The sequence below is a fragment of the Lissotriton vulgaris genome, chromosome 5 (assembly GCF_964263255.1).
Source record: "Lissotriton vulgaris chromosome 5, aLisVul1.2, whole genome shotgun sequence".
Taxonomy (NCBI): Eukaryota; Metazoa; Chordata; class Amphibia; order Caudata; family Salamandridae; genus Lissotriton; species Lissotriton vulgaris.
The window spans coordinates 1,710,258,380-1,710,277,947 of record NC_141693.1 but is presented as its reverse complement, the minus strand read 5'-3'; the positions used below and the strand labels follow the sequence as shown (position 1 = coordinate 1,710,277,947).

The following is a 19,568-nucleotide window of genomic DNA, read 5'->3' as shown; positions in this document are numbered from 1 at the left end:
AACCCCACCGGTCGTCTCACCACCTCCTCGGCACTTAGGGGGGCCAGAAGCACGGGTGAAGGCACGCCCCAGGAAGCTGCTAGGCACAGCTAATGAAGTCAGTGCCGGAGGGACTCAGATTCACTTCTCACTCCGTCGCCATCTTGCCAAGGCCCCCGTTGTTGTTTTTTTTTTTTTAAATAATTTGACCCGTGAGAACCAGATAAACCCACATTGGCTATCCACGCTGGCTTCCATTATGCAAGAAGTTCATTGGATTTGGCCATTATTATAAAAATGGAGCAAAAACTGTCCCACCACGTATCTAGAATAATTTAAGTGAATTATGCACACTTTAGGACCATGAAAAAGCTTCATATTTCCAGATCCTCTTTTAGTAGGATGGTTTACATTTACAGCGTTTCCAGACATTCCATTCCAACGTTTTTCCCTATTAAACACTCGGGTTGCTGCACGGAATCACAGGGTGCAATCGGCTTGCACTTTGCAAACTGCTTTTAATTGGTCTTATTGATGTTTTGAAGAGTCAACACCATTTACCTTTTTCTTTTTAGGACAGTGGCGCCAGCATCCTTGCCAATGCACACTCTTGGGGAGTTCACATTCTGCATGTGAATGGTATCCTTTTATTTAGACTCGAGGTAATTGTTTATTTAGGAGTTGCGCAAGGAGCAGAATGTCTTTGGAGTGTGGGAAGAAAATGCATCCTCAGAGCTTGTCATTGATAGCATACTGTGGTCTGACCAGTTATTACAGTTCACTTTTTTAAAAAAAAAGCAATAATTCAGGTACTGTACTCTCGTAACCTGGGTTAAGTTAAAGTACTGATGGTGTCCGATATAAGTGGCATGCGGTATTGGAGTCTAGTGCAGTTGTGGATTAATAAGAATGGGGTGGTTGAGGTTGGGGGCGCTTGCAAAAAACTCTGTCCTCATGCCTATTTTGCAGTTAATTGCTAGTAATGAAATGGGCGCAGTGTGAAACCAGTTAAAGCATGAATTTGTGTATTTTTATTTCTTTTTTTAAAAATAATCCTAATCCACTGCATTTTTTAAGAAAGAAGTAAAAGCCATCCTAATGGCTAAATTCACTTGAACTCTATTTTGGTCCGATCTAAGACTTTACACCGACTCTGTATTAGCTGTTTATTTGATTATCTACGTGTATTATGCTTTTATCTGACTGCGATCTTATTTTGTTACTCACGTACTACTTATTACCATTATTGTAACAAAGTCTGCTCAATCACCCTCTTGTTTCCCTTACCCCTTCTTTCTGTAAAGCGCTCTGATATCTGCAAAGATCTTGTTCGCGCTATATAAAACTTTGAAAATAAATAAGGGGGGTGACGGGGAGGCATATCTTTCATAATTAAGGGAAAAGTGTATACACTCACCACATCCCGTCTTCTACTGGTAGGCACTTCTGAAGTCTCAGTAAAACTAGTTGGCAAAGCATTACTCCATAATAAGATCTTATGGGGTTATGGGTGGGGGAACTGGAGGTATAAAACCCAGTTGTACGCTGTCTCCTGTCACCCTCAGTAAACGGTTTCTTATGGCTCTCCACCCTGTTAGTCACCACGTTGTTGTCCTTAATTCTGTGGTGCATGAAGACGTTTTGGATTACATCGCAAAGCTGTCCGTAACAACAAAGAAAGTCTGCAACCAGAGAGTGGAGGTAAGGCACAACATCCCGTATTTCGAGGTTCGCCCTGGGGGCACAGTATTCTACTTTGGACTTGTGCAGTAATATATTCATGGTCATTTGAATCTTGCTTGCATAGAGAACCACATTATGTATCCTGCTTGAATAAATAATGGGGCGTTATTCTTTTGTTACTTTGAAATTTAAACACATAGCTACATAAGGGACACCAGCACAGTAGAAAGTTGAAAGGTTTCTTTAGAAAAAAAAATTGATATGCAGCAGAACACATTGAAAACGTTTTCAGCCACAAATCCTTTCTGGTCTGCAGTTTCACTTCTTTAGAAACTAGCACCTGAATACATCAACGACCAGTGGAAGTGGAAGGTGTTTATTACTGCCTTGCACTACACATTCCCGGCTTATTCTAATAACGTGGCTTGTCTGAGCTAGAGACACATTTTGTGTTTTGAATCTGCAGATCGTTCAGTATCGACGTATTGTATGTCAAATGCACAACTGTCAACCTGCAGCTTCACTGGTCCTGAATATAGTCCATAAGGTTTAGCAACATACAATTTAAATGTTCTACTGCTTTAAAATCTAAAGTCCACTCAAACATTATGAAGCCAAAAAAGCTTGCCTTTTCTCAAGGTACGCTCCAAGCAGGATTCGCTCCAAGCAGGATTCTCAGATCTGCCAAAGACCAGAACTGGTTATTAAATTAACAGATCTTCCAGTGTTTGCAGATTTTGAAATGGCGTCCATCTTCAGACTGCTTCTGTATCTACAGCTCCGCCTTCTTGGATTTTTTTTTCTAACTAAGTGTTATTTGTCTTTTCACTAAGATTATTGCTGGTATGCAAGTCAAGTAATGTTGTTCCCCTGAGCGCATGTCTGAAATACTATCATGTTTAATTTCTCTAATCGATTTAGTAACAACGTTCACACTTTTGAATGACCAGTGTTAAGAATTCCAAACTTTTTGCTCCGTTTTTTCAACACCTCCAAAAGTTATTGTTCTTTTGTATTCCAAAGGCATTCTCCATGGTGGCTAAAACAGAATGGCCTTATTTTTTGCACGTTATTACCTCTTTTTTGCAATTTTCTAGTGCTAAAAGTAACTATTACCGTACTAATTCGTTAGTGCGTTATTTATTAACATTGGCAGGATGGAAGTGCTGAGTTGGCCATTCTGGAATTCTTACCTCTGACCAACAGGTCACACACCTCCAACAATGCTCAACTCGAAGAATTATTCGAACTGCTACTACACAGCAACTTTGTTACACTCCAGGTATACAATCAAAATAAAACATTGGTGATCTTTTTATTCTTTTTATAGAAATTCTTCATTCTGGGTACTGACTTTTGTTTGGTATGTGCCAGTACTCCGTGAAGATACCCCATTTGCAAGGTGTCCCCCACCCATTTACAATGCAACGGCCTCGCCTTTGCAAAAGATAGAACTATTGGCATTGTAAATTACAACATTTTTATTTATGTGTTGGTTTTGAAAACATAAATAAATGGCATTGTCATTTACAATGCCAATAGCTTAATCTGTTGCAAATGCAAGACCTATTGCATTTGCACACACACACAGCCACACACACACAGCCACACACACACAGCCACACACACAGAGCCACACACACAGAGCCACACACGCGCGCACAGCCACACACGCGCGCACAGCCACACACGCGCGCACAGCCACACACGCGCGCACAGCCACACGCGCGCGCACAGCCACACACGCGCGCACAGCCACACACGCGCGCACAGCCACACACGCGCGCACAGCCACACACGCGCGCACAGCCACACACGCGCACAGAGCCACACGCAGCCGCGCGCCCGCGCAGCCACACGCAGCCACGCGCAGCCGCGCAGCCACGCAGCCACGCGCAGCCGCGCGCCCGCGCAGCCACGCGCCCGCACAGCCACGCGCAGCCGCGCGCCCGCACAGCCACGCGCAGCCGCGCGCCCGCACAGCCACGCGCGCCCGCACAGCCACGCGCGCCCGCACAGCCACGCGCGCGCCCGCACAGCCACGCGCGCGCCCGCACAGCCACACGCGCGCCCGCACAGCCACACGCGCGCCCGCACAGCCACACGCGCGCCCGCCCGCAGAGACACTCAGACGCGCGCTCGCTCGCCGAGACACTCAGTCGCGCGCTCGCTCGCCGAGTCGCGCGCTCGCTCGCCGAGTCGCGCGCTCGCTGAGTCGCGCGCTCGCTCGCCGAGTCGCGCGCTCGCTCGCCGAGTCGCTCGCTCGACGAGACTCGCCGAGGCTCGCTCGCCCGCCGAGACTCGCCGAGGCTCGCTCGCCCGCCGAGACTCGCCGAGGCTCGCTCGCCCGCCGAGACTCGCCGAGGCTCGCTCGCCCGCCGAGACTCGCCGAGGCTCGCTCGCCCGCCGAGACCCGCCGAGACTCGCCGAGACTCGCCGAGACTCGCTCGCCCGCCGAGACTCGCCGAGACTCGCTCGCCCGCCGAGACTCGCCGAGACTCGCTCGCCCGCCGAGACTCGCCGAGACTCGCTCGCCCGCCGAGACTCGCCGAGACTCGCTCGCCCGCCGAGACTCGCCGAGACTCGCCGAGGCTCGCTCGCCTCGCCGAGACACACGCCCGTAAATGACCAGCATCAAGGCTTGTTTTGTTAGGAAGTAACTCTGTTCGCTGTGTCACTATTGCAGGTGTAGGGGTGAACCGCGCCTTTGTAAGGAGATAATGGGGCAGCATTTACAAAACATATCTAAAGCATGAACATCGAACCATGCTACTGTGCGCCTAGAGTGCACGGACAGCCGCTGAATAAACAGGTCCGTGCAGTGACACCTCACGTGTTGAGCTGCTCACTGACCAGAGGTTGGTGGTAGTAGTCACAGGGCAGTGACTGCTCCCAGCAAGGACAACAGGCCACTCTGCAGCGGCGACACTTTTGCAGGGCACCTAGGATGACAGCGCTGCCCTCTCCGCACCTTGTAGCGCCGTCTGCGCGCGGGGCGCCGCCCTCCTCCCTGTGGCGGCAGCGCTCCGGGAAGCTCTGGCGAACTTGCTCCCGGTCCACCAGAGTCTTGTCCCGGCTGCGCTACCAAACCCAGTTGGAAATGCGCTTGCGGCAAAGCTGGCAGCACAGGCTGGCCAGTTCCACGGTGTGCTGGAAGCACAGCAGGCACATGGAGAGGCGGCCGCAGCAGGATGTCCAGGCACACCGGGCACATGGCCTTCTCGGGAGACGGGCTCCAGGCCACTCTCCGAGGCCTCCCCGCAGCCAGCTGCGACGCTGTCAGGGCCCTTATGGGCGCGACTCACCGCCGCCATTTTACGTCCCGCTCAACGGCTGGCAGACATCAGCAAGGCTTCCACGCGCAGCTCCCCCCAGTCGTTAAACACATGCGAGGCGACACCCGGCCCTCTGAATGGGTTACAGAAAGCACAGCGCTTGACACGCAGGTAACCCCACTTCACGCGAGCCTGCCCGAAGCAACAGTTAAACACGGCAACCTCAGTAGTGATCAGAATATTCCCTTTAAAAACATGGGCGAGACCCCGTAGCCAAGCATGACTGCTTAACTAAACAAAAGTAAATACAATGTTCAACTTCCATTTAATACAACGGTCGTTGGTGATTAATACTCCAATGCACGAAGGGAGGCGGGCTACACAGGCGAGGGCGGTTCCTGGGACTGGGAGGGAGTGTTTATGAAGGCTATTGGACTTGGCCCTTCCCCTGTGGATCCTTCATCGCAGGTGCCCACCCTGCATTATGCCAGTGTTATGTTTTAAATGGCAGGAGCCCACCCTGCTTTGTTGTCCGGATTGGAGGGAGCCTGCCCCTCATTTGCGCTCTTTGGACTCGTTTTGTTTGTTGTTCTGGTGGCCACCCCGCTATTTACATTGTATGGCGAGGGAGCCTACTCCTCTAGTTCTTCCCCCGAAAATAGCCGCCGCCGCGACCCGCCTGACTGTGGGCGGGGCCGCAGGACGGAAGTCCCGAGTACGGCCGGAAGTGAGGTCACCAGAGAGGTCGGGAGCCAGTGAGGGAGGAAGCAGTGTCGAGAGGAATGGTGCCTGCCTCTGCGGGGCTCATGCTGAGGGAGAGCCCGCCGGCGCCAGCAAGTGTGGCTGAGTCCCGAGGAAGCTGTGCTGTATACGGGGAGGAGGACTGGAGCCTACGCCGCCTCCCCGAGTGGCCTTGCGGGCTCCATCCGCGAAGTCCCGGTCCCGAGATGTGGGACCGGGTGAAGGTGCGACCATGTGGTGCCCTGCGGGGCTCCCAGGCAGAAGGGAGAGCCCCGTGATGGCGCAAGGAAAGGAGCCGCCCTTTGACCCCCCCTCCCAAGAGAGCCGGTAAGCTTAGATGGCTGGGGGAAGAGATAGTGTCAGAGCGGCCCCGGGTGCTCAGTGGGCCACTCCAACATCTGGCCCCATTTCTTTAAAGCCACGAGGCCCCACCTGATTTGGAGGCAGTTGTATGTCGAGCCAGAGAGGCTCCAGCACCATTTTGTCCTTCCGAGCCCCGTGGCTCCAACTAAGCCCCCATTATTTGCAGAGCCTAGATGGCTCCGGGGGACACTTACTTTTGAAGCCTAGAGGGCTCCACCGTGGGCGCAATACGTATTTATGGAGCCTAGAGGGCTTCAAGGTGAGCAGTTCTATCTCAGAGCCTAGATGGCTCTACCCGTTGGTGCAGTCCCTATTCCTAAGGGCCAGTAAGGGCCCCTATCGCAGTTTTAAGTTCCCACCTGCCCAGCAAGTAGTGGGCAGCTGCTACGTTTAGGTTCTTTCCTTCCTAGGGACATGTACTCCGCATCTAGGAGTGAGACGCACTCCTTCATCCCTACCTTGGCCTTCCACAGCTGCGCAGCACTTAGTGCCAGCTGCAGCGTTTAGGACCTGCTCTCGCCCTCAGCTGCCTAGCAAGTAGTGGGCAGCTGCTACGTTTAGGTTCTGGCGCAGTGGCACGACATGGACGCTAATGTGATTTATGCGCCTGATGTGATTTATGGACGCTAATGTGATTTAGGTGTCTAATGTGATTTATGGACGCTAATGTGATTTATGTCCCTAATGTGATATATGTGCCAAATGTGATTGATGGACCCTAATGTGATTGATGGACCCTAATGTGATTTATGTGCCTGACGTGATTTATGCGCCTGACGTGATTTATGCGCCTGACGTGATTTATGCGCCTGACGTGATTTATGCTCCTGACGTGATTTATGCTCCTGACGTGATTTATGCTCCTGACGTGATTTATGCGCCTGACGTGATTTATGCGCCTGACGTGATTTATGTGCTAATGCTTAGGGGGGTTAGGAAATGTACAGTGTCGTATGTGTTGTGCACCCGGTTCTGATACCTCTAGATATGGTTTATGCATAGGAGGTTGTTTTACCTGTTTGGGTTTGGGTTATGAAGATTATACTTCCCTGTGTGAGGTACGCCCCTAGTGTAAGGTTCTACTTGGGTAGTAAGGGTCTAATGTAGTTAGACTGATGTGATAGTGTATGACGGATTTCATTGCGCAGGATATTGCAAGGTACCGTGAATTACTAGCGTTTACTTGTGGTGCGTTTTATGGCCTATCTTACTTTTACAAATGTATCTAATGTACTATTTCTATACCGAGTGCTGATTCCTGACAGTGGTCCATGTGGCCCTGTCCTGTGTACATATCCTTGTAAATATTGCCCCGTGCCGGTTGTCACAGTGTACATAATGTGCTTACTATTATAATGTGGTTTGAGAATATAAAGGCTAGTTTAGATCTACCCTTGTGTGGAGTTCCTTTTGTGGGGGGCCCGGGATGATGTTGCTGGAGGGTGCGGGCGCAAATACTTAACTTACAACGCCTCCGGGATCAGCCTTACTGCTCGTGTCACGCTGCCAAGGGGGTGAGGAGGGGTTATCTTGGTCTGTGAGCCCCGTCCTTTTCAGACTGGGAGGGCGTGTTTTTGACTGTTCAGCCAATGGAGAAGAGGGGAGAAAAAGTAAAAAAACACGGCCCCCCCCAATCCATAAAGAACGGGGCTTAGATCGAAAGAATGTAGTCACTGGGACCTCTTCTCCAATGGCTGGCCACTGTTTAGGAGGCCAGCCAATGGAGAAGAGGGGCAGGGCTTAAACTCGCTACTCCAAGTCATTAAATCTCGCCAGCAAGACTGCGCATGTGCGCAGCCTATGCTAGCCGAGACCTAAAAAGTGCTTCCTTTTTAGACTGCCACTTGTTTCAGAAGTTGACCTTGCATATATTTTGAAGGAGAGGCATCTGAATAAAATTTTCCAAGTGTAGTTTTAATTTCATTTGCTGCAGAATTTCATTCCATAGGACATCGTTAACCTGTTTTCTACTATTCGCTTTTTAACAGGTCGCAGTTTCCAGTCCTGCACGGAAAGGTCAGTGATTACCTTGACACACAGATTTTTTTTTTCTTCACCCTGAAACTAGTCCCTTCCATCAACATTTAGTGTCTCCCAGTGCCCCTTTGCCTCACACAAAGAGCTCAGTGAATATATGCAACTGACCAGGTGTACTCAGACTTATGTTTCCTAGTCTATTCCACAGAGTGAATACTAGTATTCATAAAGGCAGGGGAGTTTAAGGGAGAAGTGGGAGTTTGGTGGGAGGAGGGGAGCAGTTTTTCAAGCATGATGGGTTTAATGTTTTTTTATGTTTTATTTTCTTTATTACCAGTGGCACAGCTGAAGATCCCTTTTCTGAAGATTGAAGACCAGAGCAGGTAAGACAAAATGTTCTTGAGTCTTTAAAATATAATGAGCTCTGAAAGCAGCTTATTGTAGGTAAAGAGGATAGAAGTGCACAAGGCTCCAGGAAATATATAAGCCGTTAATGTTATCTGGCTCAAAATAGACTGAACCGGATCATCCAAAAAATTGAGCTCCATTCAAAGGAGTTTGGTGAGATACTGCGAAATAAGGTGATTAGTAGAATATGGTAAACTATACAGGGATAAGGGAGCAAAGGTCACTACAGGAGAAACTATAGTTAAACGTTGCGAGGGAATGAAACAATGAGGCTGAATCTGATCTTGCTTTGCTGTTGAGTGTTATATCCTGCAAAGTAGTAATGGGGTAGCTTAGGGGTGTTGCTATGATGATTAAATACATTGCAGTTGAGGATTACCATCATTGCTTGCTGGCAATTTAACCTCTGAAAGGGTTAACGTGCAAGAACCTATCTGTAGATATTTATATTAGTAATGTAAGGCTGCCCTGGTCCAACAAATATTTCTTTGGAGAATAGCAACTAGAATGTATTATGATATAGAGTGTAGTAGCAGAAGTTCGGTTTATGGTAGTTTAAACTTTGTGCAGAAACACAACTATAAAATCCCAGTAACTGCTAATCCTCATCAAAGCACTTGATTATAGCATATTAGTAACTCCTCCCACACATTTAAAGGCCATGCTGGAATGAGTATTGGGTAATGGAGCAGTCGTAAACTGCAAATTCCACAGCTTGAATGTTTTATAGCCACATTCTGTGCATATCCTACCACCTTGTGTCTGCTTTGGAAGTCTTGTTTTTCCCATAGCATTTTGATAGTTAACAGGGGAGGTGTCTACAAATACTCCCATGTAAACGTAGAGCCTTATGCAATATGGGTGGCGTTTTTGCAACTCGGGAGCACTACGAGGGCTGTAAGGCAAAAGCCCCCTCTTGGCCCGATCCTGAAGTTTCTGCAGCAAGGAACTGATGACCAACTGGAGTGGAACACTAAGCCGACTGGTAAGGATGTGTTAGATGCATGGGACAGTCAAACAATGTGTGGGCGAAACCACTGTGGTTTGTGCGAAGTGCACAAAATGGTGGAAGGGCAGCTTTGCTGCAATCCTTGTGTAAGTGGTTCAAGGCGAGCACCCCAGCTCGCATAGTACAGCTGTAGAGCTTTGTGTGGCAGTGAGACGTGCGACTCCCTTAGCAATTGTGTATCTAAGGCATCAATTGTTGGTAGTCCTGGAGCCCAGAGAGTGAAGTAGTTGCAGCTTAGACAACACTGATGCCCTCCTCCAGGGGGAGAGGGTATAGTGGTGCTTGATCGTGTCTGCAGACTGTGGTCTTTAGTGTGGCTCACTGACTTGGTGAACTTTTTTAATGACTCATTGGTTGGCAGGACCCTTGGATGTTGTGGGTCAACAACTAGAAATTCTTGCCCCCCATAAGCAGTAATCGGAAGAGAACCAGGGAAGCAAAACATTAAAGGTTGGCAGACACTCTGCTATGGTTATGATCTTCATCAGCACTGGCAAGCAAAGAAAGGATCCCATATATTATCAGAATGGTCTTGTCTAACTATGTTTCCCCTCCTGTTGTGGCAAATCAGCAGAAAGTTGACTTTCACCACGTTTAGTGAAGGGGCCTGTGAAATCAAGGGGCAGGGAAGAGGAGAGGAGTACTAATGATCTCTAGCTTGACCCAGCATACTCATGAGAAGTGTCATAGCAATGCGTGGTTATCGGAGTTTTCATCACACTGCTGATAGCGACCCACAGCTCTGAAGATGTTGCAACCGCATCTAATAAATTAGCATCTAACAAAATACATGAATCTGAGGGGAGATAAGTGGCACCTTTTAATGTATGACCAAATTGTGGCACACTGAGGTACCCTTAAATGATGGAATTAAGTGCACATGGGGGTTAGAGTGATTGGAGCAGAAAGGGAGAAGGATTCCAATATAATCTTTAAAAGGGTAGGACCACAAGTAAAGTAACAACTGGGAAACTTGGGCCGAAGGAGTGAAAAGACCACCAGGGAGTGCCCACTGGCGAAGGGAACACACCGGTTACCAGAAGGTGTATAAAAGGGGTCCTTCTTGATGTTAATGCAAAAATTGGTGTGATTAGACACCATCTGAAACCGCATTAAAGAGGTGAAAAAATATTTCTGAGCTATGGAATAGAGAGAGCTCCCTAGTCGAAATGGTAGACCAGCAAACTCGTAAACAAGAGAAACTTTGAGTTTGTCTCCTTCAAAAGCAAAATGTTATTTAAAAAATAACAGAAAATCAAGAAATTCTGATTGATATTTCTAACAGCATTTTCCTTTCCTTAGAATATGTGCCAGAATTATGTATCCATGCCTCTTCAGGCCGATATGTTGCATGGTGAAGGCTCTGTGCCGCCGTATATAAGTGCCATAACGCATAGTGACCTCATTTGCTGTTTTTCTGCTCCTTCTAACGCAGATCCGTAGCTGTGCTCTGTTTTTTCTCTTTCGACCACTTCTATAGGACATTTGATCACTCTGCTAGGGAAAAACATCACCACCAAAAACATGACTCAAACCGTGCTATGACTGCAGGAGGTAGATCGAGGTGTGCCTTTGGCTCCTGGGCTCTGTACATGACCCAGTTTTGTGATAAATATGTGCTAATGAACCCGGAGGCTATTTACGACCGGGGTGAATTGTCCCAGAATACAAGTAGTAGTTGCAGTCTTCACGCAGGCCCGCCTGCAAGTCACATGCATGTTCCCACTAGAAATCTGGTAAAACCAAGTACAAGAAAGCAAATTGAGGATTGACTCCATTTTGTTACTCTGACTCCAAAGATGTAAGATTTACTCCAAGGGCAACGGTCAAGGAACAGATTTTTTTTTTATACTCGACTTTATTAGTTTTGATGAAAACAAGGAAAACATCACTGGTTGCAGTACATTAGGCTTAGAAAGAGGAAATATATCAGTAGATTGATGACCAAGAGAAAGGTAGGGCAAGTCCGTCAGTCCGACACAGCAGTTTGTACGTTAGTTATAGTATAACATATCTTAAAAGATAACAGATCTTCATGGTGGCAGCATGTTAAACCATTTACCCCATACTTTGTTGAATAAGTCCGGGCATCCCCGAGCCTCAAATAGGGCCTCCTCCTGGACCCCGCACCAGTCCACTCCTCTCCTCCATCCCCGCACTGTAGGTGCCCTGGCCTGCGACCAGTGTGCTGCTATGTCCCTCTTGGCCACCGGCACAGCTGTCCCTAAGAGACGCTTGTCCACCCTAGAGCCATCCAGCCCATCAAAGACCCCCAGCAACAGTGTGAGTGGGTCATGTGGAACCTCCCAGCCCAAGGCCTGCGTAAGCTCAAGCTCCACCCCCTCCAAAACGGCACCAGCACCAGACAACACCATATCATGGGATAGAAATCGGTAGGGGCTGAGGCACATCGTGGGCATGCTGGCGAGGGCCTCAACCGGGCTTGGAATAGACGTGCCGGGGTGAGGTATGCTGCATGGAGGTAGTAGAATTGGACCAGGTGTATCTTGGAGGACGTGGTCAAGGTTCTATGCGCCATGAGGGCATCCCTCCAATCTGCCTCTTCTAGCGGGCCCACCCAACCCTCAACGGGCCCTGAGCCGGTCTAGGGAAGCGGGACCATTATTCACCAAGGAACGATATATGCGGGATACTCTCCCTCTGCCCAGGTTCCCCATCATCACCTGAGCCTCCAGCGGGCTGAACTCTGGGAGGGAGACAGGAGGCGAGACATGCATGTAAAGGGCATGCCTGAGTTGCAGGTATCGATAGAGTTGGGAATGAGGAAGAGCGTGGTAGCGCTGCAGATCTGCAAAGGAACGGATGTGGTTCCCCACCCAAACATCTCCAAGCACCGAGACTCCAATGAGGTCCCACCTGCGGAACCCCTGCAGGGACGAGACCTCCCGCATCCAGGACCCATGCCAGAGGGGCATCTGCCGAGTGAGTTTCCGGTCCCACTCCACGTATCGTAAGGCCGTACGCCAGGCCTGAAACACCGTCCTGGTGACCGGGGCCATTATTAGTGGCACTGGGCTACCGTACAGAAGCGCCTGGACCTGTGTGAAGTCCAACACAGTGATTTTAACACGATAGGCAGGGTCGGACCAGCAGCCCTCATACCAGTCGTGGATCACGATAAGCTTTGTGGCCAGATAGTAGAGCTAAAGATGGGTCACCCCCAGGCCCCTGTCAAAAGGGGGAATACGACAGTGTGCCAGGGATAGAGTGGATTTTGCCGCGTTGAGACGAAGTCCAGAGACGTTCTCAAAATCTGAGAGGACCCTCAGGCACCTGGGGCCAGAACTGTTAGGGTCGGCCAGATTGAGCAGCACATCGTCCACATATAGGGCTATCTTGTCCACTTGGCTCGAGTCCCAGGCCCAACCCCGGATAAGTGGGTCCTGTCGGATAAGCGCCACCTGGGGCTCCATCGCCAAAGCAAATAGGAGTGGCGAGAGAGGGCACCTCTGACCCGTACCCCTTCGGATCGGGAATGCCTCAGAGCTCACCGTTAATAAGTACACGGCCTCAGGGATTGGTGTGGAGAACTCTGAGGCGCTGGAACGAGGGACCGAAACCCATCCTGTCCAGCACCTCCTGCAGGTAATCCCAATTCACCGTGTCAAAGGCCTTTTCAAAGTCTATGAAAAGGAGGGCTAGATATGGGGTTAGCCAATCACGGTGGGCCAAGGCCAAGTGAAGGCGACGGATGCAGTGGCGGGTGCCTATCGCCGGCATAAACCCGCACTGATCGGGGTGGACCAGCTTCTGGAGGAGGGGGTCTGAGTCTCTGAGCTAAGACTCTGGCGAAGAGCTTAAGCTCCGTGTTTATCGGCGAGATCGGGCGGTAACCAGCAAAACTCTGGGACGGTGGCTGCGTCTTCAGAATAACCACTATGCGCTGGAAGAGATCCAGCAGGCGGGCGGCAGAATATCTCGAAAGGCCGCATAGTACTCCTGAGGGTAGCCGTCGGGACCAGGTGATTTACCAGGATGTAGGAGGGTGATGGCGTCTCGGACCTCCTCCAGGGTGAAGGGACGGTCTGGAGCGTCTGCAGCCTCCTGAGAGAGAGAGAGAGAGAAGGCAGTCTGTTACCAGAGTAGTCTATCAGATCGGCCAACGAAGCGCCCGAGGGCCGAGCAGCGTAGAGGTGCGCATAGAAGGCCGCAAAGGTTTGTGCTATAGCCGCGGAGGTCACTTGAGGGGTCCCATCATCCGAGCGTACCTCAGGAATAATACGATTGACCTTGGGATAAGACACAAGGTTGTGAAGGAGCTTGCCGTTCTTATCCCCCCCACTCATAAACGCGAGCCACCGATGAGCGCCAGAGCATTTTGGCCGACTCCAGCGAGAGTCTGCGAATCACCGCTAGTTGCCGGGAGGACTACTCCAGCCCTTCAGAGAGCTGGGCAGCTTCCAGCTGTGTCGCCCAGGGCTCCAGCTGTGCAAGTTGGGCCGTCTGTTACGATCGTTTCGCGTGGACCAATCCTCTGACCACTCCTCGGACTACGGCCTGCCTCCCACAGCGTCCCCGGAGAAGGGACCCAAGTAGTTACTGAGTTCTTGGCCAAGCGACTCCACGAACTCAGTCTTGCAAGAACCAGGCGCTTAACCGCCACACCGCTCTGGACCCCCCGGAGAAGCCCCCAACCGGAGGGAGACGGGAGAATGATCTGATATCCCCCTGGGTAGGATCGCGGCACCGGAAACAAGCCGGCAATCGGTGGCTGGCATCAAGAGGAGGTCAATGCAGGAGTGGGTATGGTGGGAAGGAACAGATTTTACAGTTGGTCCTGACATGCCCAGAGCTCGACGGGGCTTCATTGACCCTGCAGCAGATCGGGGCCTTTAAGGGAGCAATGCTGCAAATCTTCAGTTTGCCTTCTGCTCCCTTTTTTGTGCCATCAGGTCACACATAGCTGCAGGGCCCTCTAGTCCGGATACCACCAGTATGTCATTCCCTGGGGCAGTTTGTCACCTTGTGACCCATTAGTACACTAATACAGATTCTGGTGCAGACCTCCATCCTGGCCCCTAAAGCCATGCTGGTACTGATGCCGGTTGATGATCTAATACCGATGCTCATGTTGGACCCCGAACGGACTTACTTGTGCTCAACTGATTGCAAAAGATAAAACACTTGTCATGCAGCCCAAGTCTAACCAAGTGCTTTGCAGCTATTCACTGGCGCTTCATTTTGTTTTTCACAGTGACAGTGATCCTATGCCAGAACAGGCTGTACCACAATAATCTATTAGCAGTGAGAGAGACTTCAGTCAATAAATGCCATTGAGCGTGATACCGCCCAGATACAGAGCTTAACTCCTCACGTGGGCCACTGAAGAAAATGCCTCATTTGCAGAGGTTTGGAGGGCAGCCGAAGTACTGCAATTACAGTTGCCTTCCATTGAGACTAAACCAAGAGATTTAGCAGCCTGCACCAAAATGAGGTAAACTGTGCAGAGTCCAGACGACCCTTACTGGTTTACAGGGGTTGAAATAATAAACCAAAATGGTCTTTTCTGGTAGTGTGTGTGAGCAGTTTAGGTTGATCAGAGCATAGTGTTAAGCATTTATTGCACACACAAGTGACACATCCTGAATAAATGAAATCCAACAAATCTTTAAAAAAAAAACAGATTTGAATATGAATTTAGACACCAAAATCATTGTATTCAAGCATGTACTTTTCGAGAGAGTAATTTTTCAGGACTTAAAAAATGCACTGTATTGTATCTTTAAAGCTGTAATGTTATCCTATGGGGAAAAAACATATACCGCAATCTGTCACTTGGCAGCAACTTATAGGACTGTTGTTCTGGACTTACTGGAGGCAAGTCTGAGGTGTAAGAGAGTAGGATCTGCTTCTTATGGTTACCCCCACTTTTTGCTGATGTATCACTGTTTTCGATGTAGACTGGTGTCCTGGATTGCAGGATCCCAGTCAGTATCTGCTTTCTCCTATAAATTGATTGCCTGCACTTTAGGTACACTCCAGATTGGATACTGGAGTACCCTGATCAGTCCCTAGTACATGATACACCATGTACCCAGGGCATAGGTACCCCAGACTCCTCCCAGGGGCTGCAGCATGTATTATGCCACCCCTGAGAGACCATTCAAAATGGCACCACAGGTCTGCTACTGCAGCCTGTGTAAGGAGGTGTATGCACCCCTTACTTAGAAATTGTTTACCTATATCTATTCTAAATCACTGCACATATAAACCAGTCACCCCTGTGGCAGACCTCAACAATTCTGAAGGCAGGGTGCTGGGTTTTTCTGAGAGGGTGCCCTTGCATGACCAAAACCCCTCTGCAGCCTTCGGAACCTATTTTCCGGGGTTGTCTGTGATGCAGCCATACCATATATACTTAAATGCATTATAACCTTGCGGTAAATGCTAACTTTAAAAGAGCTGCTTAGAATCATGCAGTATTTGGTGTCCAACACCTTGGAATCATACCTCCACACCAGTAACTGGTGTGGGAGGTATGATTCCTCCCTTCTAGAACCACTACTTTGGGTCACCGGTCTACCCGGTACCAGCTTTCTCGACGTGGGCATCATAAAATGGATGCTGCAAGCCAGACACTAGTATCCCCTCCTGCTTCTGAGCTGAGCTCTAGCAGGGGAAGGCCTGACAATAGGTTTCCTGTCACAGGGAGGTGTGACCACCTCCTAGACAGGATTTAGTGTATTGAGGCTGGGTGGGTGCACCGAGTCTGCACAGGGGGCACATATGGTGCCCCTGTACATAGTCCAGCTCAATCCGGTTGCAGGAGCCATTTGCTCATGCTCTGGCACAAAACTGGACAAAGGACATTGGTGTAGCCACCCCTCTGTCCTGTCCCTCCCCTAGGAGGGTCCCCAGAGTTTGTCCAGCCCCTTCCTTGGGTATAAAGTAGGAAACCAGGCTACAGGACGTTAGATGTTACCTGGCCTAAACTCTGCAAGAAGAAACCAAGTACTTTGACGGACTACACTTCGCTGGACGACAGAAGAATCTCCCTTAGAGTAAAGGAGTTACTTCCTTGCAGCAGCAGGCACCTATATGCATCTGACCAGTTTGCATCTCCTGAGGACTCCGAAGATTTCTGCAACACGGGAGGTGGGTTCCTGAGCGTCTGAGGCCGATCTGCTCTCTTAGCAATCCGGAAACCAGTATTCCCTCGTCGGGACCAAGCAACCAGGAACCCCTGTGCACCGTGTACTTTTGCAGATGCATATGCTTTTTGGCGATCCCTGAGGCTGTGTATCGGGCTATGTGTAGTCCTGACCACGAGCAGGGTTTCCACTGAATATTTCCGGCCTCCACTCCACGAGTGCCCCCTTTGGCCTGTATTTCGTGATTTGACTCGAGGTCCCTTTGCGACCCTGGTCCGTTGGCCTGTGGGTCCCTGCGAGGGTAACTTTGATGTTCGAGGCATGTGGGCTGCTGAATTCATATCTGTGCATTGATCACCGCCTAGTGTTGGGTCCGGATGATTTCACATTGTTGTCCTGGAAGAGTCTTCGAAGTATGACGAGATAGGTGGCTCCTCCCCTGGACTATAGTGCGCATGGGCATCCTCCATCCTCAGATTGTTTTTTTCCGCCATTGGTTTCGGATGTACTTTCGTAACTCTGAGTTTGGAATCGATTAAAAACTTTCTAAAAGGCCTTTGGAGTGGTCGATATTGTTATTCGATCTGTGCCGACAACTTTATTCCTGTTGTTTTCTACTCAGGACATCGAATCGGGCCGCGTGGCCTTATCGACACCAAGGGACCAATCGTCGATGGAACAAAGTCCATTCAAAAGATGCCCCTACTGTAACTCGAAATATCCACACACAGATAAACACCCTGTGTGTAACAAGTGTTTATTTACTGAACATAATGAAGCCGACTGCTTAGCTTGTGCACAATTTCGATCGAAAAAGACACTTCGGATTCGACGAGCAGCGAGGTAGACGATCCAGAAGTCAGCGCCTGACCCGGAAAATATCTTTGAAGACGACGAAGAGGTCGTCTAAGCTGAAGACTCAGATCAGCAGTCGGAGCAGGGGTCAGAACATGACTCCAACTACTAGGTCAACGACTAAGAAGACCTCGTCTAGGTAGGGGATGACGATCCAGGCATCGGAGTCGTCGGGGACGACTCCGGCGAGGACACTGGGCCAACCGTGAGTACGGAGCCAAATACATTTACTGATACGCTTCCAGAGGCTCAGGTCGAGGCATCGCCGGAAGGCCTTAGCGAAGATCATAACATCGATTCTATAGCCCCGCAATTCAGCCCGGCTAAGAATATAAGACAAGAGCCATCGGTGCAGCATTACCAAAGCTTGGTAAAATCAAAACCGAAAGTGATGGAACCAAAACAGAAACCGAAACTGATAGACTTTACAGTCTTTGGACCGAAAGGTATGGATCCATCGGAGCCGACCAAAAAGAAAAGGGTCGTCGACCCGGCTGGGTCGCATATAAGGGTTGTCGGGCCGAAAGCCAGTACACCCATGTCCACGCATAAGCTAAAGGCCGTCGAGCCGATGAGATCGATGTCGACACAAAGCAACACAAACAAGGGACTCTAACAGAAGACTGTTGTTGAACCGAAACAGTCGACAATCCAAGGCCGGTGCACACAAAGACACTCTAGCCGAAGGCAAGGATCGATCAAAGGGGTCCGTCGAGGCAGCAAAACATTGCTCCGAAGCAGCAAGCTCCGAAGAAGACACAAGGCCAAAAAGTGGTTATCGAACAGACGAGAACAGTCGGAAAGATAACAATTACGGCTCCGACTAAAAAGACTGTTGAAAAACAGTAGCCCCTCAGACCGATAAAATTCGGACTTCCTACACACGTGAAGCCAAAAGCGGTCGAACCAACAACCGGAATCGAACCGACACAGACAAAAAAGGCGATAACGGGAGAAAGAGCTAAAGCACCTGAAGAGCAGGAGCCCTCCACAGATGAACAGTCAAAACTGTATGTTGACCCCGATACTGGTAGTTACCCTATATAAGAGGAAAATCAGACCAGACACTTACGCTGAGACCTATAAGATACCATGCTGAGACCTATAAGATACCACTCAAAAAGAAAAGAGACACTTCTACATCTCCAATTCTCTTTGAGCCGATCAGACCACATGTGCAAGAGACTTATACATATCCTCCCACACGCACAGATGAGGATGGGGACTATGAGGATGATGAACAGTACAATTATCCGGTGGACAATGATCAGGACAACCAAAATAAATGATGGTCTGACCCTGTAGATCCTCGAGACTCTCAGCCCATTCCAGACAATACTGCATACCCTTTTAAGACCTCGCCTACAGAGGACACAGCTGCTTTCAATACATTAATAGAAAGAGCAGCATACAATCACCACGTGGAGATGCATTCAGACCCCATTGAGGAAGACTTCCTCTTTGACACTTTCAACACTTCTGAAAAATCAGTCAAAACATTGCCAATGTTAAAAGGGGTGCTTAAACATGCAGGGGACATAATTAAGGAAACAACCAGGGCACGGGTCATTAACCACAGAATAGAGAGGAAATATAGGCCTTCACCAGTGGACCCTACATACATTAAGTGACAGCTGCCTTTAGACTCTCTGGTAGTATCCAATGCACATAAACGTGCTAATTCTCAAACTACTGGCGAGGCTCTGCCTCCAGACAAGGAGTCTCAGATTCTGGAGGCTTCTGGCAAAAGGGTAGCTGCTCAAGCAGCTAACATGAGGAGAATTTCAAACACACAAGCCCTGTTGGCCAGGTGTGACAGGGCACACTATGACACACTAGAGCAAATTCTCCAGCATCTACCTGACCTTTATAAGGAACAGGCAGAGATCCTAATACAAGAGGGAAAGCTAATATCTAACGCCTCCATCAAATGTGCGCTAGATGCGGCAGATACAGCAGCCAGGGCTATCCATACCAGTGTCCTGCTCAGAAGACATGCGTGGCTCCGCATCTCTGGGTTTAAGAATGAGGTTCAGAGCACTTTACTCAATCAACCTGTAAACCCTGATTATTTATTTGGTCCTGATGTGGACACAATATTAGACAAGATGAAGGATACCGAGACAGCCAAGTCTATGGGAGCCTTGCAGTCACAACAATACAGAG

At 49.4% G+C, this 19,568-nt stretch overlaps 1 protein-coding gene across 2 annotated transcripts in view; it reads left to right on the top strand.

The window, feature by feature from the left end:
* Positions 1–19,568, top strand: part of DBF4B (DBF4B-CDC7 kinase regulatory subunit) — a 308,603-nt gene that overhangs the window by 169,439 nt on the left and 119,596 nt on the right. Inside the window, exons 6-9 of one of the 2 annotated variants that reach the window (XM_086923888.1) lie at positions 555–618; positions 1,616–1,680; positions 8,030–8,057; positions 8,356–8,401. In XM_086923888.1, the coding sequence (XP_086780014.1) occupies positions 555–618; positions 1,616–1,680; positions 8,030–8,057; positions 8,356–8,401 (203 nt within the window). Of the gene's footprint in view, positions 1–554; positions 642–1,615; positions 1,681–8,029; positions 8,058–8,355; positions 8,402–19,568 lie in introns of both variants that reach the window. The other variant, XM_086923889.1, reaches the window with a different exon arrangement.